Source organism: Mytilus edulis, chromosome 2 (genome assembly GCF_963676685.1).
Source record: "Mytilus edulis chromosome 2, xbMytEdul2.2, whole genome shotgun sequence".
NCBI lineage: Eukaryota > Metazoa > Mollusca > Bivalvia > Mytilida > Mytilidae > Mytilus > Mytilus edulis.
Genome location: NC_092345.1, coordinates 47,395,688 through 47,422,695, shown reverse-complemented (window position 1 = coordinate 47,422,695; position 27,008 = coordinate 47,395,688). Strand labels below are relative to the sequence as shown.

The 27,008-nt window shown below is 31.7% G+C and overlaps 1 protein-coding gene across 1 annotated transcript in view; it reads right to left on the bottom strand.

Moving 5' to 3' along the window:
* LOC139512306 (uncharacterized) overlaps window positions 1-27,008 on the bottom strand; it is a 270,683-nt gene that overhangs the window by 191,946 nt on the left and 51,729 nt on the right. Inside the window, exons 12-21 of the mRNA XM_071299813.1 lie at window positions 21,775-23,107; window positions 20,090-20,163; window positions 19,564-19,662; window positions 15,743-16,708; window positions 14,586-14,798; window positions 12,794-12,932; window positions 10,861-11,027; window positions 9,965-10,293; window positions 8,477-8,695; window positions 5,334-5,641 (exon numbers count right to left, since the gene is read on the bottom strand). Of these exons, the coding sequence (XP_071155914.1) occupies window positions 5,334-5,641; window positions 8,477-8,695; window positions 9,965-10,293; window positions 10,861-11,027; window positions 12,794-12,932; window positions 14,586-14,798; window positions 15,743-16,708; window positions 19,564-19,662; window positions 20,090-20,163; window positions 21,775-23,107 (3,847 nt within the window). The remainder of the gene's footprint in view (window positions 1-5,333; window positions 5,642-8,476; window positions 8,696-9,964; window positions 10,294-10,860; window positions 11,028-12,793; window positions 12,933-14,585; window positions 14,799-15,742; window positions 16,709-19,563; window positions 19,663-20,089; window positions 20,164-21,774; window positions 23,108-27,008) is intronic.

The window sequence follows — 27,008 nt, the reverse complement described above, 5'->3', positions numbered from 1 at the left end:
TAGATTCCATCTACCTACATATATATAATTATATAGATGAGAATAAATATCTGTGATATCGTGGCTAGACCGCCCGCAGTGTATTCAATTTCTATACCACACATATTGTTGGTGAAAAGTAAAATGAATAAATGAAGAGTGGTTGTTGGTTCATGTTTGTCACACTTGTTTTTCGTATTGTTTTGTCATAAATTATACTGTCACATGTTTAGACGTAAATATGAAAATATATTGGACTTGGGATCAATGGATCTTTTTCTCTAAAATTTTACATAAAAAGGTGGTCTTGGGGACATTTTATAACTTGGAATGTTAGTATACAATTTTTCTTCTCTAAGAATAGATTTTCAAAACAATTATATGCCACTGAAAATGAAAAGCTGAAGGGTGGCATAATAGAATTTGCCTTTCAAAAACATACTACCTGTATATTTTTTATTGTAAGGTCATAAGATGGAGCATTTTTTATTTTACTATTTAGTCAGATTCTTTTAATATTTCAATTTTAGAAGATGAACCGATTTCTGCATCTTCTTTTAACATGTCATAAACGATTTTAGTTGGATGAAAAATGATTTTCAAAGGATGACGTATACAAAAATAAGAAGATGTGGTGTGATTGCCAATGCGACAAATCTCTACAAAAAACCAAATGACACAGAAATTAACAACTATATGTCATCCTACGGTCTTCAACAATGAGCAAAGCCAAAACTGCATAGTCGGCTACAAAAGGACATGAAATGACAAATGTAAAACAATTCAAACGAGAAAACTAACGGCCTAATTTATGTACAAAATAATGAACGAAAAACAATGTGTTACACAGAAAAAATGCCAACCACTGAGTAACAGGCTCATGATTCGGGACAGGCACATACATAATGTGACGGGATTAAACTCGCCTGAAGGCGCCAACCATTCCTCTAACCTAGGACAGTTGTCAAACAGTACAACATAAGAAAACACTAAAAAAGTCTGTTGAAAAGACTTAACACATCCGATGGATACAAATAGAAATACATCTAACAATAACACAGAGTGGACGTGATCGGGTACTCATACATCCCCACTACAAAAAGACACTAAGTACAGATATGAGAGAACTCGAAGTTACTGACAGCTAGTTCAAAGCCAATAACAACTAGTAAAAAAGTATGCATCTAAGACTAAAATATCAATCATTACAACATCCAATGAATTTAGTGTAAAGACATCATTAATAGTCAGAGAAAAACATGACCTTGTGCAATGCATAGTTACAGGTATCGACAGATTGTAGAGTCATGCATGTGCTTATGTTTTTAAAACATTTTATTAAGTTTGATTCAAATTGACCGATAACACAATCAATACTAATACCAATAAAAACGAAAATTCAAAGATCTTATTACACATGTTACAGTGTTGAATTGATAACCTTTTAGAATAAGATTATTTAAACAATCGATAAGATTATTTGTATTCAGTTCATAATTCCATTTTTTATTCAGAAAACGGTATTGACAATGCACTTTTTCCAAATAAATATGATTAAGAAACTAATTCATTCTACATTGCAAACCATACACTTCCTGTATTCAAATATGCTAATCACTACCAAAGTTGACAGATATTTTATACAATAATTCCTATCTTTCCGACACATTTCTCAAAATGTTGTTTGTCTTGCTTCCTCGTCAAATTTTCATTACAAGCAAGCGAGGAGGGAGAGTATTTTGATGGTGCTTTAAGTTCATAATAATTTTAAAAGGGGATCACAAATATATCAAACCAAAGTTGAGAATCGGTTACTCTTGTAAATTGTTTTAATTCATTTTCACACTTAGGTTGTACAGCCTTGTTTTTTCTTTGATAAATCCAATTGCGTGTAGTTTGACAGTAATATAACTGCCCTTTAACAGTCCATGTTCACCTTGCATTAGAGTAGTACTAGGTTTTTGTTTCTTTCTAATCCAGGAATTTCTGCTTTGATCGACATTTCTTACGTAAAAAAAGCTGACAAAAGGAAGACTGCTTTATAGTACACCAAAGACCCAACTGATTAAATTGGAGAAGTAAGAAAGGTACATGTATTCCTATTTACTCTCTCATTTAAAAGTGGAAGAAAAACTGAGACAATCATATAAATGATGCACAAACCTACTGGTATTGATCTCTAGACGAATATCTTATAGTTTTGCAAACTTACACGACTGGATATATTGAAAATAGGTTGATCTCCTACATTTACTAAGGAAGTTATATTTTTGAATACAACAGTGCTATTTTCTATGACAGCATTCCATTTTACATAATGTGGAACACATCTCATTCCAAGTACTGTCCAATTAAATGCTCCATTTCTTGAAAGTTCCACCGGGTGACTAGCAGCCTAATAATACAAATACACAGTTTATACTTAAACCTGACTCAATAAAAACAGAGTTTCTTACTTTAAAGTTGGTACTGAAATAGTTCTTAACAAACATATGTGCACATAGAAAACCAGAAATTAATCCTATATTGAGTCTACTAAACATTTCGGCAACATGTGGCTTATTTGTTGATCTTGTCTTGCTAATTGGTTTTGCCTTATTAAGTTTTTATATATCTTTTATAGTTTTTTAAGATAGGCCAACCTGATTTTTTTTTTGAAAAAGTCGTCATTTAAGAGCAGTAACTCCAATAAGCAGTCGACTCGCGATTTCGGCTATTGCAGATCTGGTATTGGCGATCATTTTTACTTTTTAAAGTATCTTATAATCTGTTATAGTAATCAAGGTATTAGACAATTTTATTTTTTTTTTAAATCGTCATTTAAAGGTAATTACTCCAATAAGCAGTCACCAGACGATTATGACCATGTTGTTTTACTTATTTGTAGATCTTTTATTGCTGGTCCTTATTGTTATTTAAATTTTCTCTCTAATCATTATAATTTTAAGAAAATGTCTGTGTAAATTTTTTTTTTAAATGTTTAATTCGTTGATTAAGGGCAATAACTCCTATAAGAAGTCATCTGACAGTTTTGACAGCATTCACAATAGGAAGAAATAAATATTCTCAAAAAAGTTGCCTTGTATAATTTTCTCTATTTATAGCGGTTTTCAAAATAAAACAAAACATGCATTGTACTCGTATATGTACTATATTTAGCCTTGTCAACAATGTTGGTTTGCAGACAGGGTCATCGGACACATATCTAAAACAAGACACCTTAATAATGGTAATAATGTGGGCAACTTTCGTTAAATTCGGGTAAGTCGTTACAGAGAATACGAGTTTTAAAAGCTGATGTACGATGACAACAACGGACAAAGAACGACGGCAAACGGACGGCAAGTAATGTGAAAATCTCACTTGGCCCTTCCGAAATTATTTAGCCTCTCCAGGTATGTATCTTACATCCTTATTTCATTTCAATTATTGCCATATGCATATTCAACAAACATAGTTCCGGCCAAACTACATTAATTTAATTGAACCTTGATTCAATCTAATTTAGTTCTTTTCATGACCGCTTGCCTCATTAAATGATCTTAACATTGCAGACACTTTATATCATTGTGAAATTGCATCAATTTGATTATTATATAATTAAAAGTTTATGTAAAGATAGGTCAGATGTAAACAAAACGATTTTAGACAGAAAACAATACCAGAACACCAATTCGTAACCGACAAGTGTCTACCAGCTTTAAATCCGATACCCAATAATATTATTGCTAGTTAAAATTATAATGTTTAATCATCGCTTCGGATGCAGTAAACTCATTTCGTGTTGTTTTAATTTTTTAATATAAACTTACTGCTGAAATGATTCCAACATCATCTGGATAAGGATAATATGTGACCGAAAAACTACTAGGAGATAATGGGTCAGTCAGCGCTGGCAGAACTGTAATTCGTTTACTGTATGAGCTCATTACTCTAAAACATAAGATAACAAATATGACTTCAAGTTTATTTATAAAGCAGATATGAATACAGGAATAAGACATTAAGTAAATATGACCACAGGTATATTACATAACGCATACAAGACATCAGATATATTCAATAAAGTTAACATAAATTGCTGTATATTCCATGAAGCAAATTTAACTCCAAATTTATCCTATCAAGTAAATATGACTTCGGTTACATTATACAATGCAAATATGACTGCATATGTATTCCATAATACAAATACGACTTTAAATATATAACATAATGCAAAAATATGACTATATGTATATTCCATAAGGCAAACATGACTTCATATGCTTTCCTCAAAGAAATTATGACCTCATGTATATTCCATAAATCAAACTTGACTTTAAGAATATTACATAAAGCAATAAACATGACTCCATGTTTATTATATAAAGGAGAAATGTATTCATGTATTTTCCATAAATCAAATATGAGTTGATGTATATTCTTTAAAGCAGATAAGACTTTTATGAATATGCCATAAAGCAAAAATTACTTCATATATATTCCATGAAATACTCTTTGGTCAGCATAAAACATTTAATTTACCATTAACTTAATTAAAACTTATTATTTATTTAAAAGATATGGCAAATGTTTTATTACAGCAGGAATACAACTTTGACCGTAGATAAATTAGCCTTAAAATCCGATTTTCATAATTGTTTACATCACTATCATAGGCTGAGCTTAATATGTTTTTTTTTTACTCATGACTGATAATAATTTAGTAATAGTATGGGTGTTTTATCAAATTTTTAGAAACTTTCATGGAATATAAAACATTATAAGAATATACAATGCAATTATAATTTTATGGAATTAATAAACTCAACCAATTCACTCACAAACAAATACAAGTCTGAAGGACTTTTATGATATGTTTGTTAGTGACTTGGTCCAGTTTATACATCAATAACATGAATAAATTCCTTTGAAAAGGAGTTGTATCCTTATAATTCTTTGAAATTGGAGATTAGAAATTTAATTTCCACATTCTTAGCTCTATCACATGTAAATTGTATATTAATATCATTGAATTGGCCCAGCGCATGAATATATTTTTTGGTTATCGCCAAAAAAATGTACACCATAAAATTTGCTATCTGGTAAAAAATAAACTGCAAAAATATCTAATTATCATTCAAATGAATGTTTTTGTGTTTATTATTGAATTTAATGATTCACGCAAAGTGGAAATACATATTTTTAACGTCGTCGCCGTCTTGTTTACATTCGTTACAAAAAGTAGTTCGGTCAACGTCGTCTATCGAAAAATAAATCACGTCAAGAACCTTTACCGGAAGCCCTCTCGACCAATCATATCAACGTATTCCATAATATGCAAATCATATAAGAATTATACTTTAACATACCTTACATCAACTGGTACAACTTTTGGTTGAACTAAATTTTTGAAAGTCACCATTCCCATTATTTTAACCGTTGTAGGTACTGGTAATATTCCCTCTGGTTCTATTTTTGTAACGGAGACTGAGTAGGAAATAGATACCAATAACTGCCATGACACAACATCTTTTCCTATGATATTGGTAACTGTAGCAGTGATCATGTGGTGTGTCAGAGTTGATATGGTAAAAGCCCATTGCACATGTCCAGTTCTCTCATCAATGGTCATACCAACAGGATACTGATTAAGTGTCCAAATTACAGGTAAACTTCCCTTTAAAAGATTAAAATTGAATTTCGACCAATTATTCGCCGAGAACAAAGTTTCTCTGGAGATGAGATTCACCAATCGAGAAATGTAAAAATAGCATGAAAACTAGAAAAATATTTGTTTATATCGGCGGATGTTTCTTTGTCTATATAGAATACGCGCTCTCACAAATATTTCAGGATTATTTATCCAAACAAATAAAACTTCGATGAGGTTTATTACTTATGTTTTTTAAATAAGCACGGAAATGGAGGAACAAAAATTAAAGTGAGTTTGTATGTATTTAGATTTTTCTGTAACAATTTCTTTTTCTCTACATCCAAAGCTTTATTCGTCACCGATATCACTTGATTAGCATAGATGACAAGTCAAAGTCTGTCGTTTCGAGACATGCTTCTCTATTTTCCCGTCTCAATTGGTAATCGGTGACTTCCACATCTAAGTTTGTAATATATCAATAATGAATTATAAGGTAATACGTTGAGATTATTTTTAAATTTCAGATTAGTCTTAAAAATTCTGTAACATAGGCATTTAGGTAAGCTATCTATCTGTGACAAACATTATTGTGTGGCCTGATCTTTGAGATTTTGTTCCACATTTTTTTATACCCATTCGTCAGCAAACTTTTTCATATAAATCAATCATTTACTTTCAAACCAATAGTTATTCAAATTTATAATTGATAATTCATAAAGAACATGAGAAATCTTTACCGTTTATAATTCTGCCTAACTTTTGCATAAAGAAAGAATGGGATTCTCCCAAGTTCAGCATAAATTATACTGTCTGGGGTAGATTGATTCAAATGTAAAATGTGTTTGCAAAAATTGAGGTGCACCCTGTACATTTTGGAGAGTAACATTTGAAAATATTTAAATAGTTACAAAATTTGGTGGGATAACGTAAAAATACGAAACACTAAAAAATCTTTAAGAATCAAACGATGATTGATAATCTCCTTTCTTAGTCTTTGATATTTCATTTTTAAATAGTAATACCCATGCCAAGTTTATAAATAAACAGGACAACATTCCATTCCTTGAGGATATGTTTTAAGGCAGGAATATTTTAAAATTTGTGTGTTTCACGTCCAGTTATAGTTGTAATATTGTGCATAAAACTAACAAATTATGAACTTGTCCCTCAAATTCATTTCTTGGCTTATAAGACTTAATGATAAAGAATAACTACCAACACACCAGTTCAACACATGTGGGAAGGATCTGCTTACCCCTTCAGGAACACCTGAGAACACCCCCTGTTTTAAGTTGGTTAAATGATGCTAAATCTTTAGTTTTCTTTGAATTTGTTTTATTTACTTGTTTTGCAATGGCGTTGTCACTTTTTTTTTACTTATAAGTTTGAATGTCCCTTAAGTATATTTCTCCTTTATTCTAGGAGAGGGTCTTTTTCTGTAAATATTCAATCCCTACGAGCCTGTTACCTGCGACGGATGTAAACGTTTCCCTCTTTGACAAAACACCATATTTTCAACACCTTTCATTATTTCAGTCTTTTGATAGTATTTTATGTGATTGATTGGCAGCCTTTTGAAAATTAGACAGAACATATTTGCAGAGAACAATTCTTATTTTTATATTGACAAATGTATTTTCTAATCCAAATTGGAATAGAACGGTATTAAATGGGGAAAAAAAGGCATTCCTGTCTTAATTTCTGTAATCGAAAAATGTAAAAGTTAATCTTTGTAATACCATAAATGTGTTTCTATCGCCATCTTCTTGAAGAATTTGTTCATTGAACCTCCAGCAATAACCACGGAGAAAGGGCACCGAATAATTCCGTATGCATTGCAAATCACTTGCTGAACCAGCAAAAAGGAACCTACTTCGGGTGCCTCACATTAGTCTGAGCATTATTTTATATTTCACAGGCAAACAGAGAGTTTAAGATTATTTGGTTATGAAAAAAGCATGACGATGTCGTTCTTGCTAGAACATAGTGTTTTTTTCTCATGTTTCTTATGTGTTTCTTTCTTTCAGAATAAATTGATTGCAAGTACTGTATACATCAGTTTTAGTGCAAGTACAAACTAAGCATGATTATTACAATTCATTTGGGGTCAATGAAATATTGTGGATAATGTAAATAAAATATGATTTTTAGTAGGTCAGTAAGTGTTTGTAATGCTGTTTGTATTTCCAGCCATTTGAAAGTTGATTCGAAATTTTCAGATATACAGTTTTGCTTATGATCCCGCACTCAAAAGTAATCAGACCCTCAACAATGCTGCAAAAACATCGAGAAGCAGTAAATGATAGCTTGAAATTTCAATATCGAGAGGCTTTTACTTAAACTTTTAGAGAGTTTGCATTCACAAAAATATATCCCAAGATTTGTGATTATTAAAAAAAAAGGTTTTTATTTTTCCAAGACTAATTTTAAAATTTTCACAAAAAGCACATCTACATATTATGCACAACAATAATACAAACTTTCATCTGTCTCCTACTTGTTCTATTATGCATACACAATAAATTTTGACAGACAGACAGATTGACGAAAAAAGTAAAACTATCGTTGTGGGAACCTAACAAAACAAACAGACAAACACTTTTCTTCAAAACAGAACTAAGAAAACTCAAGACCAATCCACATAATACAATCTCTATTTGGAAAAATAATCATCTAACTGAAGGGACGTAATCTCCGCAATTAAGGAATGTATCGCCTCCTTCTTGGATAGGTCTGATGATTCATTGTAAGGGTCATATCTGTTGCAGATAAATTGGTACTGTTAATGTTATAAGGCTTAAATTAGAACAAAATAAATCAGGCAATAAATGCATTCTACCAAAGTATTAAATAACAAACCTGAGTCAAGTTCAGGCTATACTGGTATTTTGTTCCTTCTCCAATATACTGAGATTCTTCTGGTGGTATTATCTTTGGAGCTAACAGTTCTATTGTACATTCATCTCCCGTCCATGGCAAGTTACAAGAACATCCACCAAACAAGCACTGACCTCTAGGAGGCTCTAGGTGACGTCCACAAGCTCCTTGTGGGCATGTTGCATAATATGTAAATATTATCTGCAACGTATTAAAATATCTGCATAAGAGGATGCCATTTAAATAATGTAATGATGAACATTGAGCTATTGTTCACAAATGATATTTACTCCTACTACACGTATTCGATAAACAGGAAGTTAATGAGCAATTTAAGTGAAAATGGGCCACACAGTATAGCATACTAAAATGATTCTTGGTTCAAAAACCCTGGATTTGTAATTCAGGAGAAAAATGCGGGGTAGTTAGCTCATACGCTATTTTGAGATTGAAAATTACTATTTAACAGTGTACTGTACTGCTTTTTGGACAACGTCAATGTCCTAACTAAAACAAATGATAATCCTTAGTTGTATTTAGCAAAACTTTTAGGAATTTTGGTCATCAATGCTCTTCAATTTCGTACTTTATTTGGCCTTTTTAACTTTTTTGGATTCGAGCGTCACTGATGAGTCTTTTGTAGACGAAACGCGCGTCTGGCGTATATACTAAATTTAGTCCTGGTATCTATGATGAGTTAATTCATGTTCAAAGGTTCTTGAATTCAGTTTGACAGCTTAAAGCATACTATTTTTTTAAAATCTTTTTCAGCCCTTTTAGATTCATTACCACAACTTTTTAGTGTAATTGCATCTCCCTTAAGGTTGCATTTCTGGAAATATAGACAATGCAATTTCCAATAGGAACTCCTTTTACGGCTAAAACCGTACCACTTTTTCTATGAAGTTTCGAAAAAAATCATATCTTAGAATGGCAAGCTCATATGCACTACTATTTTTTTCAAAGGTCAAAATATAGGGCTTTGCGGCATATTTTCAACATTTATATGCCCCGAACTTTTGAGAGTTTAAACTTGTACTTAAATTCTGTACTACGCCTACCTGCACTTTTGGTCTCCCTCAGAATTCAAGGCTTCCGCTATTTATTTATTTTTAATTATACTGGTAACATTCCCAAGTTATGTCTCTATGAGATGAAACATAGAGATCATATCTGGGAACCAGTAAGTAAACAAAATAATTTATCTATGAATATTATATATCTCCCCAAAAAAAGGTTGGTTTGTGAAACAGCTGTATTTACAAAGTGCAACCTATAGTTATTTTATTCTAAAAATATGACGAAAAAAGTTGGGCATGTAAATAAAAAAAAGTTGTAAGTACTACAAATACACAGTCCTCACGAAGAACAACCTGTGTAGACAACGAAAATTTAAAAGACGATACCCTCTGTTTTCGGAGCTACTATTCTTGATATTCAATTAAATACCAATCAACAAAAATGTTTTACCTTATTATTTGTAAATTCTATACCATTAGGTGATACTTCAAGGAATACACTTCCTTCTCCGTGCTGTGGTGCAGTACACGTGACATGATTCCAAGCTTTCCATGTTCCATTGACTCTCTCTGAACCAAATTTACAAATGTATATATGCCCTATCAAGTCCGGAAAATTGTGCCCCCATACATGAACCACTGTACCTCCTTTGTCTGATCCTTGATTGGGTACTACGTGTAAAGCCATTATTAGGGGAAGACAATCTGGACCATAGAAAGTCTCACTGCACTTGTCACACAAGTCGCCTGACCAGTTGACACCAATACAATCACACATACCTATTAATAACTATTTTATTAACCAGTTATCACTTATATTGAACTTATGTTTATAAGAGAGTTAGGACAAACATTCTTGTGCTTCAGTCTCATTCATAGCATACATACAACCAATGAGATACTTTTGAATTAAATTGAAGACATTTTTACATTAACTATCATGTTAGCAAACTAACATATTTTCAGTATAAATAAATATGAATAAAAATACAGATTATCAGATTTCTAAATTTATCAATATTTGATAACACGATATACCAGGAAGGTTATTGAAGGACAATCAAAACTCCAATTGTGATGTGTCAAGAGGAAATTTCACATTATATAGTTATATTATATGATTATATGATTAACTATTATTGGTAAATGTATTTCAAAAATGTAAAACATGTTCTCTTTGCTTCAAATATTGCAACACTTTTGATTACTCTTCACAGAATTATACATGTCTAGCAGCTAAGACATAGGAATTACTTTAGAGGAGCGCAAAATGAAATGTAAATGAAGATAAACATATTGTAAGGTTATATTAATAAGCAACATAATTACATGTGATATAATACATACCTGTTGTAAGATTACAAGTACCATGTTGACAATCTGGACATTGGCTACAGAGAGATCCCCAGTGTAATGGAACACATTGACTACAGTCTTCACCAGTAAACTTTGATGCACATTTACACACTCCTGGCCTCAGACATATGCCATGCTCACTACAATTCTTAACATCGCTGCAAGGGATTAAGACAAACAAAAACATAAAAAATATGTGCGTTTATTCTTTTTAAAAGTCTCTTATTTTATTGATTAGATTAATGGTTAACAAAATGTGTTCATTTGTAAAACATATCCTTTGTACATTTTATGTTTTTCTTTTAAACATGTTTAACCTCACCACGTTCGTTCTGCGCCTATCACAAGTCAGGAGCCTGTAATTTAGTTGTCGCCATTAAAGACATGTTTTAGTTAAGTCAGTCAATTGTTTCAGGAATTCACAGATTATTAACATTTGGCTTTTATAAAAAAAAATTGTAAGGGTTCCGCGGAACCCAGTGTCTCGCCTATTTTTGCTGTAAATCACAGGCTCAACAATAATGAGGGAAAAAATCAATAAAAATATTCCTCTTGTTACTATTTTATGATTGTAAGAAAATCTAAGTCCATTTAAAAGTAAATTACAGAAAAAAAAAGAAGTAATCTTTTTACAAACTTTACTTCTGGAAACAATCTAATGGTCATAAATAAGCTTCTGTCCAAGTTTGGTACAAACCCAGGATAGTTTTAGGAAGTTATTAAAATTTTAAAAACTTTAACCACAGAGTGAATGTAATCGTTCCCCGCAAAAAAACTAAGTCTATTTAAAAGTAAAATATGGAAAAAATGGATTTATTTATTTACAAAATTTACTTCTGGATACTATCTTATGATCATAAACAAGCTTCTGTCCAAGTTTGGTACAAACTCAGGATAGTTTAAGAAAGTTGTTAAAATTCTAAAAACTTTAAGCACAGAGTGAATGTAATGTTTCCCAGCAGAAAAAACTAAGTCCATTTATAGTAAAATACGAAAAAAATGGACTTTTATTTTTACAAAATTTACTTCTGGATACTATCTTATGATCATAAACAAGCTTCTGTCCAAGTTTGGTACAAATCAAAAATAGTTGGAGTAAGTTATTAAAATTCTAAAAACTTTAACCACAGAGTGAATGTTTTGTTTCCCCGCAGAAAAAACTAAGTCCATTCATAGTAAAATATGGAAAAAATGGAATTTTATATTTACAAAATTTCCTTCTGGATACTATTTTATGATCATAAACAAGCTTCTGTCAAAGTTTGGTAGAAATCCAGTATAGTTTAAGAAAGTTATTAAAATTTCAAAAACTTTAACCACAGAGTGAATATTTGTTGACGCCGCCGACGACGCCGACGCCGACGGAATGTAGGATCGCTTAGTCTCGCTTTTTCGACTAAAGTCGAAGGCTCGACAAAAATCAGATTATATTTCTTTTTTTCTTTTTTTTATTGCTGAGTTTTTCGGTTTTTTTTATTATAAATATTTGTAAAAATGTCGTGATTGGTGATAATCTAGGAATTTGTTCATATGGTCTGTTCTGAAATTTTGTTTTCTGATTTTAAATTGTAATGTCTCCAACATTGAAAAATCTGAGCTGAACCTTGTGAGTAAAGAGGATGACCTTGCGATTTGACGTCTCATTGTGAACGATCTGTGACCATAACAAATGTTCAAAAAAACTTGACTTAAAAGAATTACTTTAATTTGCTTACACTTGACCTGGTAACCTGAAGCATTTTTTTTAAAGCAAGCACTGGAGCCATGGTATATAACTGTGATAGCCAAAATGTACCAACTTCTAAAGGCATTATTGATGCGATAGGAAGGTATGCATTCAATATCAAATCCTGATTAAATACAACTTTGATTCACATAAATTAATATAACAACTTTTTCATAGTCGGTTATGTCTGATACTTACAAACAAGAAGCTATAATACATGTTTCACCTTCCCAGCCTGAATGACAATCACATTTGTTTGGTCCAACACATCGTCCATTACCATAACAATTATTCACATCGGAACAGTCATATTCAGTGCAGTTATTTCCTTTCCAACCTTCAAAATATGATATCAGTTTGAAAAATGCCAATTCCGATTAACATATAATGAATTGATGGCTGTTTGTTTTTAAATTTATATCTAAAAGAAGCCAGTGACCTTTACATGTTGCATGTTTTAGGGAAGTCCTTCTTATACTTCTTATTTTTCAAATTAAAAAGTTTATGTTGGTACAAAATTTTAACAGACATTGTCTAGTAAGCTAAAACTAGTATCGTTACATATGAAATCAAGTATACGTCATATAGCATTTATAGCTAAAATTATAAAATAAGCTTCTTAAGCATAACCATTTGCACAAAGTATGCACAAAATCAAAACAATAAGCTAATTACTTAAGTAGGCAGAGCTCATTATTCTGTTATATTAGGTTGTTTTACATGGCATGGGATGTTTTTATACAAAAATTACAAGTTAAGACATAATCATCAACTATGATTATTTAATTTAAAGCTCCATGTGTCATGTACGTGTTACTCTATTGATATAAAATTGTAAATAAGCAACAAAACATCTCGATTGCCTTTCTATAATCCCCATAAAAAAAATTCTCAAACAAACTTGACATGCACAAATACCTGTTCGTAACCTGAGAACTTTATCATTTGTTTAACCAATATGATAACTGTTTACATTTTACAGTAACTGAAAAGTACATACTTCTGGTACCAATAACGCAAACACATTTCCTAACAAGAACAAACTATCTTTTATAACATATTAGAACTGATCAATTCTCTTAAAAAAAACTCTTAACCTATTGTTCTACGGTGGTGGCTTTTTTAAAGCCTGTTAATTCAAATGAGATTTATGCAAACTCCTTGATCATTTGAATAAACTGTTTTTGAAGTTTATCAATTTGTTATTGTAGTAAGATCTCTTAACATTACTTTTATCTGAACTAACGTTTATTTTGTTTTTCATACCTAAAACATAACGTATGGTCCTATGTCATATCATCAATATAATGTACTTAAATATTGTCATTGCACAAGGTCATCCTTTTTTGAGAATGTGTACTAATACAGTCGATATGCAGTAATTGATAATTTATGTTGGAGATATTGATTTATTTATTAGTTGTTATTGGCTTTGAACTCATTTTCATTAACTGAACGAACTTTCGATCGGTATTTTGTATCTTTTGTCCTTATTCTAGTTGTTTTTGTGGTTTGTAAAAATCTGATGAGTCAATCCATTTGCAACTGATTCTTACAGTGTGTTTTTATATTGTGTTGTTGCCCAACTTTCCCAGATTAAGAGTATGGATCAGCGTTCAAAAACATGTTTAAACTGTCACCTACTTTAGGTGACTGACAAAAGTCAGGAGCCTGAAATTCACTGGTTGTGAATGGTTGCTGTCTGTTCTATTTGGGTTTTTTTTTTCGTTGATTGTTGTCCAATATTTGGCCACTGGTGTTTCTCGTTTGAATTGTTTCACATTTTGAGCTAATTGGGCCTTTTGTAGCTGACTTTCCAGTATAAGTTTTACCTATTGTTGAAGGCCATAAAGTGACCTTAAGTTGCCAATATCCACATCGTTCTGACACTGACAGATTGTCTTATTTGCAAATATACCACATCTTTCAATTTTAATACTAATAAGACAACCAAACCTTCAATAAAAACAAACATCCCTAATTCCCTTACCTGGAAAACATCTACATCTGTTTGGGCTAACACATTGTCCTTGATTACTGCAGTTGTTTACCAGAGAACAATCTAATATCCATTCTAATAATAATGGTGCAACAGTCACAGACATTAAACTTGGGTCTTGTCTTCTGTCATAAATTCTATCATAAACCAGTGACAGTGTCATGTTACCAAACCAATTCTTTGTTGCATTAATAGTTGCATCTCCTGCAAATCAGCAGTTATAACATATTTAAGTCAAATGGAACTTCTAATTTAAAACAAAAGTTGAATATGTTTTATATATTTGAATGGATATATTTCACTATTAAACTAGTACACGTGATCTTTCTTGTAAAAGAAAATCCTTTATATTATCAAAATCTTCATATATGTACTTCTATTGAATTTTGTCTTCCCGAATACTAATACGCAGACATTTTCCCATATGCAGTGATCTGACTACGATACATCTCGTTAGAACTTCGGTCACATCACTGCGCAAACGTACAAAACCGTGATGAAGGAATGTAAACAAACGTGCACTGGAAGGAAAATTGCAATAACTGATTCTTAAAGAACAAATTTAATACAACAAATCATTTACCAACTGTTAAGGAAAATTTTGATTAACAAATGCATGAAATGTGAACGATCCGGTAAACTTCGTACACAAACTCGAAAGTAATTAATAATATATAAATTAGCTCACGATCAACAATCACTGAATGAAATATTATTAGTCGATACAACGTTATAGATACATTTTAAATATGAAAACGTGCATACAGGACTAAGTGTAGTATATTTGTATGCATTGTTTCAATAATTTCGATAACATTAAAATTACACAAATTACAAAGTACACGAAACACAACATATAAAACTAAAGACTGAGCAATAAGAACCCCATTAAAAGTGGAGATGACCACAGGTGCTCAGGAAGGGATTAGTTAAGATATTTTGACCATATCTGACATGATTATCTATAGAAGCCGGGGTGGTTTATACAAAACAAACTTCATAATGCTGACAGACTGCTTTCGCAATTCGTGACACACATAAAAAATATATATATATTACTATACTATTAAACGTGTATAAGTTATTATTTTGCCTATTTGTTAATCATTTAATAACAGTCTGTTAATTTATACCTAATGAATACATACCAGAACCAGTAGTATAGAAATCAAATGTAGAACCATGGTTGTCAAAGATGTTCTGAGAAATGTTAAAGTATGACGTATCTAGAACCACTACACCACGAGATACTTTATTAAGGATGAGATTATTGAACTGCACTGTTCCCTTAGGGTTTACAAAATGACTGTGGCTTTTTAACTCTATAACGCAATAACCATCTATTCCCATGAATTTGTTCGTAAATATGTCAAACACATGGTACGTTATGTCACGGAATCCATCTGCAAAAATACTGAAGAAACATTCATCAATTGTTGGACATGAACTTCCTTTGAAATCATTGTCATGGAAACTAATATTAACACTGTCCCAAGTATTCAAGGTAACTCCACAGGTTTCAGTAAATTTGTTGTATCCAATATCAACAAACCTCTGTGCTCCGTTTTGACTGGTATAGTAATTTCTTCGGTAATGAGGTAGTACTAAGTTGATTTCCATGGCATCCCTTGATATATTATTAAAGGAGTTGTCCCTTATTTGTATGCTGTTATGAGAGTAGTAATTATCCACTTTAAGGTAAAAACCTGTCTGGGAATTGGTTACTTTCATGTCATGTATCGTAATATTTCCTGCATTAGTACGGTGTCTAAATTCTACATGGACCGCAAACAGTGAAGAATTCTTTATCCCAATATTTTGCAAAGTTAAATGTCCAGTTTGATCAGTTATAAGTTGTATTCCCTCATATGAAGATGATATATCTAGTCCAGTAAATGAAGCATTTATATATTTTGATAGAAAAAGACCATGGTTTACACAGTTTTGAAACAAACTTCCATGAAAGTCAAATTTGCCTTCGGCACCCGAAAGCATCGACAAGCATGCACCAAGACTGTTGTTGATGGTGATGTTTTTCAAATCTAGAAATTTATCTTTTGACTGTATTCCAATATCAGTATTGCTGATGTAAGCGTCATGGAGTATCAGTTGGCCTATCAAAAAACAACATTGTTGCAGAAATGCAAAACACATGGGTTCACATTGATATTAATTTCTATTCGGGGGTGTTTTATGACCCTCACTACCAGTGAGGGTCTCGGTAGTGAGGGTCTCGCACGGTCAGTGAGTTTTTAATTTAAGGACAATAACTCGTCTAAAGGATTGACCAATGATTTTATAAATATCAACTTATTTGTCGACCTTGCCTTGTGGTTCAATTTTGGTTTCTTAAATTCTCTCTATCTATTATAGTTTTAAAATGATAGACATAAACGCAAACAAAAGGATAAAAATCGTTATTTGAGGGCGACAACTTCTAATCTCTCAAAGGAGTCGACTTTTCTCAAAATAACCGATTAGTAGATCTTATCTTATTAAAATTTCGTGCTTTTTTTTTTAAAACTTTCTATCTTTTTAATTATAATTTTCAAGAAAATAGCCAAAAACTAAAAGAGAAAGTTTAAATAAAACCGTAATTAACGGACAATAGCGCCCATAAAAGGTCACCTGACAGTTTCCATGTCATTGAACATTTGCAGAGGTTAGATCATATCATCATGATCATTGTTAAAATTTTGGCGCCTGTCAGATTTTATGTATTTATAGTGGTTTTCAAGATAACAGACGCATTATTCATTTGAACCGTATGTTCTATTTTGAGCCATGTCGGCAATGCTGGTAGGCAGGCGTGGTAATCGGACACATTGTTTCAATTAAATACCTTAATGATGATTGTGGCTAAGTTTAGTTAAACTTGGCACAATAGTCACAGAGCAGGTGCTCTTTGTAAAAATTGACCGATGACAACGACGGATTCCAAGTAATGGAAAAGGCTTCCACATGTCATATTGGTCAAGTGAGCTAAAATTTAAGTTCAGAGACGTATAAATTATTGGACTGTTATGCTGGAATATTCCCTCGTTTATGCTATTTGTATCTAACAATGTAACATATGTCATGTCGACATAAAACAAAAGTAAAAAAGCTGCTCTAGAAAGTGCTCCATGAAGATGATGGAATTGTAAAAGTCAATCATATAATGATAGCATTCATTAAAGGTTCTAAGACTATTACATCTAGAACCCTTGTTTTAATAGCTTGTATTATAAGCAGTACTTTTACATCAAGGATACCATGAAAGGAAAATAGCCTCAGAATATTGTTTGGGGCTGCCGGTATAATACTAGAAAAATCAGAAAGTTTACAGTTGGAAAACTGAAATCTTCATTCTTGTAATAAGTTTATCTTCTTAACTGACCTTAGCTGTCAATTTCTGTATTCAGGTCTTGATATGAAGTAAAAGGATAATGCTAGATTATTTTCATTCATCTTGAAAAGAACCTGTATTAAATATTCCTCGTACAAAAAAGAATCAACCCGACTGGAAGAGGATCATTGATGACTTTCGTAATAATGGTGAGTGTCTGCAAAGTCATTTAAACGCAAAAAATCAAGTTATAAAAATGACCCATCTTAATAATGTCATATAATAGAACTTTTTGCTTGAATCTTCATGGTTTACAAGTTGAAAGAAGCACATTCATCAGACTTTGTGTCTTATTCCAAAAAACCGCATGATTAGAAGGTTCGTATGGTGTAACTTGTATATTGAAATAAGATAAGCCATTTATTTGTGATAACAATATAAGTACTACAAAGGGTTTTAATCAGATGTCTAGATAAATTGATATTGAAATATATTGAAAAGATTGTAAGCACTACAGTCTAATTGTTGCTCTAAGATGAACAATTTTATAAAAAGAAATGCAGTTGCTAACATGAACATAATTATCAAAAGGATCAGGTATAGAAAAACTACTGGAAAACAATTACGTAACTTAGCAGTAGCAGTTGTGCATGTGAAAAATAATCAGATATATTAATAATGGCTGAATTAATGACACATTACAAGTTGCAGTGAGACACAGTTTGATACTGATTTTGATATAACATAGCAATTACAATAACTCATAAGCTATGTATCACTTGAAGTTTAAATTTATGGGCAGATTAAAGCCGGAAATTATTTTTATCCACCAAAAAAAAAAGCCAAAAGCGTGTGTGACTTTTTTAGAATGGAAGAACACTCAAGTTTATCAAAGAGAAATGGTATCAATGATGTTATTCTCATCTAAATATATTCATTACAAGCTCTAAAATTGGATTTCACTTGGTATCCAAGACTGAAACCCGTATTTGGTCGAATAAGCAATACAATCTATCGGCTAATGAACCCTGAAATATAATAACTATTGAGCTGTTGGGTAAATATTTCTGACAAGTTAAACACTTTGATTTAAAAAACTTATTGCAATTTGGTTTAATATAATCTTGAATGAAACTTAAATGGTTGAAAACAACATTTACAATCAAGTCACAGTAGTACTATCCATCAAAGAATCATTGATCAGGCTTTGCTGTCATACAAATCTTGAGTGTGATAGTTTTAGAAATTTTACATGTTTTATGACCAACAAAAAGTTAATTTCGTTTATAATGTTCATTAATTTGGAAACAGACTCCATGTATTGCTATTTGTAAAACCAAATCTAACAAATTAGTTCTCAGTAAATATTTAGTCATTAAACATTACGTAATATATAAATGGGGCAATATCCTTATATTGAAAGAAAAAGCATTTGCCTGTATTGCAGCAGGTAAGAAATTGAGGACGAATGCTATGCTTATCGATATTTTAAAACTAAATGTTGCTGTATAATAGCTGTCTGAAAACTGACAGTGGATACACACTTAACACAGGAATAGATTTAGAAAATAATGATGCTCAAATAGTGCCCCTTGACTTTAATTAAAAAATAAGAGAATTAGAGAGAAGAGCTGCACTTACCAGTATCTTTTGAAGAAAAGACAATACCATACCAATGACTTGAATCTGATCCATTTGTAAACAAAGATTCACTTTCTCCAGCTACAATATTTAGATTACCTGAAATAGAGTTTATAATTTATTGGAGTAATATTCACAATTATTGAAATTAAATGATTATATCCACGCCAGATTACAAAGTTCATTTGACATCGAATTTAGAAAGATATACTCGAAAATATTACACGCTTATTACAAGCTATGAAGTTTCTAACATGTAAAATCATGTACATTTTTGCTTTTGATAGTGTTCCTGGTTCTCGAAAAAAATTATACGTGAAATGTAGTTAAACAATAACTATATTTGGGAAAATGCGAATTTATGTTTCTACCACACATTGTATTTTGTATTGCTATGTCATCATTTGTTATTGGTCTTGTTTTTTAAGACGATACCACCAAGTAATAAACAGAAAATTATGAAAGAATATCTTGTGAACTCTCATAAATGTTTATATGGTACAATTAATTTCAAACTTTAAGTTACCTTGTATATATATCCCACGTTTCTCATCAAAGTGCATCTTTATTCCATTTGCTATATTCAATGAGGCATTTGTCCTGCAAATGATTTGTAAAAATTAATTTAAAAACATAGAAAATATATTCATGAATGAAAAATGTTGAAGGAAGTTGAGTCACTTCAATATATGTGCACCTGCCTGCCGCCTAAATATGTAAAAGAAGAACATGTTAATGTCAAAATAAGATTAAACGGAATAAAAGACAAGAATTTTAGGTAAAGTAGTGGTAAAATCCAGTTTGCTATTATATATGCCGAAAGTATATTAAACAATTTTATTGAAAAATAGCAGGTACGATATTTTTTTGCATTTATTGTCTACAAGTAATGCTCTACGAAATAGCTGTACGGGCCAGTACAAAAAAATCGTACTGAAGTAAAAATACCGGGTAGCGATAAATTACACGTCACAATGTTATCATGTTGAATATCGATAGAAAGTGACTTTAGGTATGAAAGAAAAGGTGAACAAGAATGTTCAATCAAAAATGTATGTCATAGAAATTAAATAGTTATTTTACTGACAACACAATTGCAAAAAAACGAAAAACTATCAAAGACAAAAAAGTATGCAAAACACATAATTAAAAAATAAACATGCAGATTGAGCAAAACGAACCCCTTAAAAAATCCAGGATCCATGGTTGGTCTTTGGTGCTCCTAAAGGGTTAGCAAACAATTATATAATAAATAATGCTTTCAAACTGTACAGTTTGTGCTTTATCTTTAGTTGGTCGAAACTTGTGCAATTCCGTACCATTGTGACGCGTAAAGACAAGGCATGGAGGCATTCCTTTGGTATATTTAAAACAGTATTCCATAAAATGAAAAATCTAAGATGTAAAAATATTCCACTAAATTAAAACCTTTGATGTACACATATTTAAAAAAAATAAGTATTAAAACTTCGTGCTCGAAAACAAGGAATTTGAGCTCGTGTACTGAATACTGTTAAGTCATCGGCAAAGTATTTCATTGAAATGAACGAAAATCCTACTGCTATATGTAAAATTTTACTTTTATCTATTTATTACAATATTTGAGAATTTAATCAATCCATTTCAAAGTATTATTCAAATAGTTATCAAAGGTACCAGGATTATAATTTAGTACGCCAGGCGCGCGTTTCGTCTACATAAGACTCATCAATGACGCTCATATCAAAATATTTATAAAGCCAAACAAGTACAAAGTTGAAGAGCATTGAGGATCCAAAATTCCAAAAAGTTGTGCCAAATACGGCTAAGGTAATCTATGCCTGGGAGAAGAAAATCCTTAGTTTTTCGAAAAATTCAAACTTTTATAACGGGAAATTTATAAAAATGACCACATTATTGATATTCATGTCAACACCGAAGTGTTGACTACTGGGCTGGTGATACCCTCGGTGACGAAACGTACACCAGCAGTGGCATCGACCAAGTGGTGTAAATAGTTATCAAAGGTACCAGGATTATAATTTAGTACGCCAGACGCGCGTTTCGTCTACATAAGACTCATCAGTGACGCTCATATCAAAAATATGTTTACTTCTCGGCTCAGTTAAACTAACCATATTTTTGTTTATAGATGGAAAGGGGTAACAATATGACCCCATCCCCCTTCCCATTAATCATAGCTGCTGCTTTAAAAGTAAAGTCATTTTTTACCTTACAAATAAAGAGCGGCTAATTATCTTTGGCTCCTTCGTGTATTCAATAGTAAACGTTCCTGTAATTTCTCCACCTAAAACATTCTGTACATCAAAATCATCTTGAGCATAGGCTACAAAGTCATTATTTTCTTCACTAGTGGAGAACGGCATATAATACACATAACTTTTTTCCATTGATCTGTCAAAACCACACACTACCTTTAATACATCCACCAAACTACTGCTTCCCCAATAATTATGTGTGGCATTGATTGAGTATGCCTCGTCAAAAACAGGGGCTTGCAGTTCACACATACCAGTGGTTTGACGATTCATGAATGTATTTCTACTCACTGATACAACATGGTAGGATTTAAGATTTAGACAAGAGTCTGTTAAAGTATTATCCTTGAATATATTCTCAAAAATTCTAATCTCATTTTTTGACAAAGTATATGCAGAATATGGATTGACAGAAATTGATAAAATATTTGTTGCAGTGTTATTAATAAAAGTGTTCTCTACTAGTTCTACTGAATCGTCATCTCTAAGGATAAGGTTAATCAATGTTTCAGATGTTTCCTTGTTGTTGTTGAAGATATTATGACTAATGTCTATTTTTGCAGCATACTTATAGTAAGTACTACGATAAAAATAAAGAACGCGTCTTTCAAAACTAAACCTATTAAACTTCATGTTAAAAGTTAAATTTCCAGAAGTATAACGGTGTTGAGCTAAATCAATTCCATATCTCTGGTTGTATGAAAATGTGTTGTTCAGGAAAGTTACATTAAATCCTAAGATAGGTAATTGTCTATGTGTTATTTTACATGCACCATATGAATAATAGTTAGTTTGACTGTTTTCTGTCACAATACAGGATTCTAGTACAATTTTGTTTGTTGCAAGAACCTCTAGAGCATACAATGCATTTCTATGTAACGTTGATGACTTTATAAAAACAGCTCCACCTTTAGACTGTTCTACATACACACCACGTTGCTTATTTTCTTTGATTAGGCAGTCCTCTATTACCGTTTCTGTATTAGCATGTACGCGGAATCCACTTTCATCATTCTGGTACACATTACATTTTGAGATAAGTATTTTTGTTACTGTTTTGTCTGCTGAATTTATTTGTAATCCATTTTTCTTATTATTCGCTGCCGTCAATTCCTCAAGTATTGACCATGATACATTCCCATTTGTTTGCTGGAGGTTAATTGTAAAGCCATGTCCTTTAGAAAAGGTTGATGAAATATTTTTCATTTCAGCATAATTTCTTTTCAGTACAATACCTTCTAGAGTACCATTTACATGTAAATAACATAAGGAGGTTGGGTAAATTCCTGAAAGTATAAATTATTACCTTTAAATGGAATATTTAGCTGACTTACCGCAAATTTGTCGAGGCTCGGTCGAAGATGTGAAGATCTTTCTGCTCATGTCATCTTCACTCGCTTCGGTAAGTGCGGTAAACGTCACATGAGCTTATTTTCACTTTTCATTTTTTTAAATGTCACACCATTGGTCAAATACCAAATGTGTCAAATAAAGTAAAATATTTTACGTTAGAGTTAACTATAACAAATTATAGGGTTGATTGTCATTGGATCAACCCATTCCCTCCATCATTCACTGATGTATTTGGCCAATATGAACTTTTGAAAATGTTGGCTACATGTAAGCGATATTATATGTAATTGTTATTGTAATATCGACATGTTAAGTCTTTACAATGGTTTACAGTGTATAGTCTATCCAGATATATTTACATATATTACATATGATTTGATATTTTTTGTTTCTCATCTTTATTTGGTAACGTGTTTCCGAATATATGTTGTTTTTTATAATATTTTGACATATTGACACGACGTTACTATTTTTAAAATGATATTGATTCCAAGGTACTAAATATAATAACATAGACTCAATATCATTTCCCAAATTAGTAACATTAAGTCAATATCATTTTAAAATAACAATATGTACATGTAATATATCAATTAAGGACTTTCACTCATTCGATATGTTATATATGAACATGTTAGATTATATAAAATCTCGGACTTCGTCCATATATATTAAAGCCAGTTTATAATAATTAGGTTAATTGCCATTTCCTCAATTGGAAATTGGTTTCTATTCAGGAAAAATGTTATTCAATTGCAATAAATACAAACATTGAAATACAACATCCCATACATGTTTGTTACTTTATCATTTAATTCTGAGAAAAATGAATGCTAACAATTTTTAGAACATACATATAATTCTTAAACCAGCAGATTTATATGGAAGCGAGACAAACGATACCAAAGGGATATGTAAACTCATAAGTGGGAAAACAAACTGACAATGCAATAGCAGAAAACGAAAAATGACGAAAAGACAAATGAAAGTACAGAAAACAAAAATAGAAAACTAAAGACTGAGCAACACAAACCAAACCGAAAACCAGAGCCGATCTCAGGAACTCCGGTATGGTAAGCAGATTTTATTCCACATGACATTATTATTTTTGTGTGTCATTCTTCGTGTTGCTCATGTAAGTACTAACCAGGTAACAATTCATATTACTTATGTCGTCATCTGTAAAACAGATATTTCCTAACGGTTAACCAAATCTTAATGGCGCATGTAAAATTTTTAAAGAGATTATTTCAACCTCTGCACTTGAAACTCTTGGTTCCTTGGAGGCAGCAACCCTCTTACAAAGACATTATGATAATTAATGCAAGCTTTGGAATATCGTATCAACTATGAGATATATACTCCATATGCAGACGCTGCTGGAATGTTGCTCTAAAGAAATTGAAAGTTCACAATTGGTAGCTGAAATCATCGTTATTGTTCTCAGCCGACCCTCTTTGTCAATTTCTTAAATATAATGCAATGAAGCAGTCTCAACTACATCTATGGAACACCACAGCTGTCTTATGTGGAACTCTGATATTACTTTATGTTGTTTTATCATTACTTAATTATAGTTTGTCTTTATTTGATATGGTTTTGACATAACGTAATGATGTTTTAATATAACTCAATATGGAATAGTCATTACTTAATGATATTTTGATATTACACGATATGGTTTCGTATTGACTTGATATAGTTTTGTCATTACTCAATATGGTTGTGTCATTACTCGATGTGGTTTCACCATTATTTAATATGGTTGTGTCATTAGTCAATGTGGTTTTACCATTACTCGATGTGTATGTGACTTAACGTAATGTAGTTGTTCATTACATGATGTGGTTTTGTTATTTCGTAATAATGATTTGTCTATTCTTTATATGGTTTTAACATTACGTAATGATGTTTCAAAATTTGACCATTTTACACTCCTTGATGTGTTCGTTTCATTATTTGATGTGGTCTTGTCATTCTTTGATGTGGTCCTGTCATTCTTTGATGTGGTAAGGTATCGGGACCGTTCGCCCTACTAACATGTTCGGCCTGGGTCCGTTTGCCCTGGGTTCGTGTGGTAATCCCATTACTTGATGAGGTAAAACCACGTGACCAATTTGGAAAAACCTATTCTATTTTTACATAGATTTCCACATTGTATGTGCCTTGAATGCGTTTGGACATCCATTCAATTAGTGTTCAAATTAAAGTTCGGGTTACTGTTTGAGTTAAACTTTTAGTTAGTTGTCGAATTCAAGTCATACTTATAATTAAAGTTCTAGTTAGCATTGAGTTTCGAGTTGGACTTCGAGTTTGAGTCACATTTAAAGGCAGAGTTCTAGATACAACTTTGAATTTGAGTTACTTCTTGAGGTAGAGTTTGAGTAAGATTCGAATTTAAGTCTAATTTTTATTAATTAATATTTCGAGTTGAAATTCGAGCTATTTTATATGTCTTTTTGAGTTCGTAATTAAATTTTCTATCGCGGAACAAGGGCGTTTGCTCGGGCTTCCGAATAGAGGGCTCCGGGATATGCGTTCTAAATAAACAAGGTTGCAGTATACACAACGCAACATAGGAGTTGAAATAAAGTTAGATGTGGTGTGATTGCCAATGAGACAACTATCCACCAGAGTTTAAATGCAGGGGATGTAAGAAATCATATATCGGAAACCGTACAGCCTTCAACACTCCGTATAGTCATCTACAAAATGCCACCATGCACTATGCGAAAAAAATTCAAACGAAAAAACTAACGGTCTATTTTACAAAACTAGAGGCTCTAAAGAGCCTGTGTCGCTCACCTTGGTCTATGTGCATATTAAACAAATGACACAGATAGATTCATGACAAAATTGTGTTTTGGTGATGGTGATGAGTTTGTAGATCTTACTTTTACTGAACATTCTTGCTACTTACAATTTTCCCTATCTATATAGACTTGGCCTTTTAGATACACAGGAAAATATTTTGTAAAAATTTACCAAATTAATGAAAATTGTAAAAAAATTACTATAAAGGGCAATAACTCCTTAAGGGATCAACTGACCATGTAGCCATGTTGACTTCTAATTAGATCTTACTTTGCTGAACATTATTGCTGTTTACAGTTTGTCTCTATCTATAATAGTATTCAATATAATAACCAAAAACCGAAAATTTCTTTAAAAATTACCAATTGGGGGGCAGCAACCAAACAACCAGTTGTCCGATTCATCTGAAAATTTCAGGGCATATAGATATTGAATTGATGAACAAATTAACCCCTTCAGATTTGCTCTAAATGCTTTGGTTTCAGAGTTATAAGCCAAAACCTACATTTCACCCCTATGTTCTATTTGGTGGCCATCTTAATTGGTTGGCTGGGTCACCGGAAACATTTTTTAAACCTAATATTGATTGTGGATAAATTTGGTTAAATTTGACCCAGTAGTTTCAGAGGAGAAGAGTTTTGTAAAAGATTAAAAAAAATTACGACAAATTGGGAAAAAATTACTACAAAGGGCAATAACTCCTTAGGGGGTCAATTGACCATTTCGGTCATCTTGATTTATTTTTAGGTCTTACTTTGCTGTACATTATTGCTGTTTACAGTTTATCTCTATCTATAATAATATTTAAGATAATAACAAAAAACAGCAAAATTTACTTAAAATTACCAATTCAGGGGCAGCAACCCAACAACGGGTTGTATGATTCATCTGCAAATTTCAGGGCAGATAAATCTTAACCTGATTGACACTTTTATTACATGTCAGATTTGCTCTAAATGCTTTGTTTTTTTAGTTATAAGCCAAAAACTGCATTTTACCCCTATATTCTATTTTTAGCCA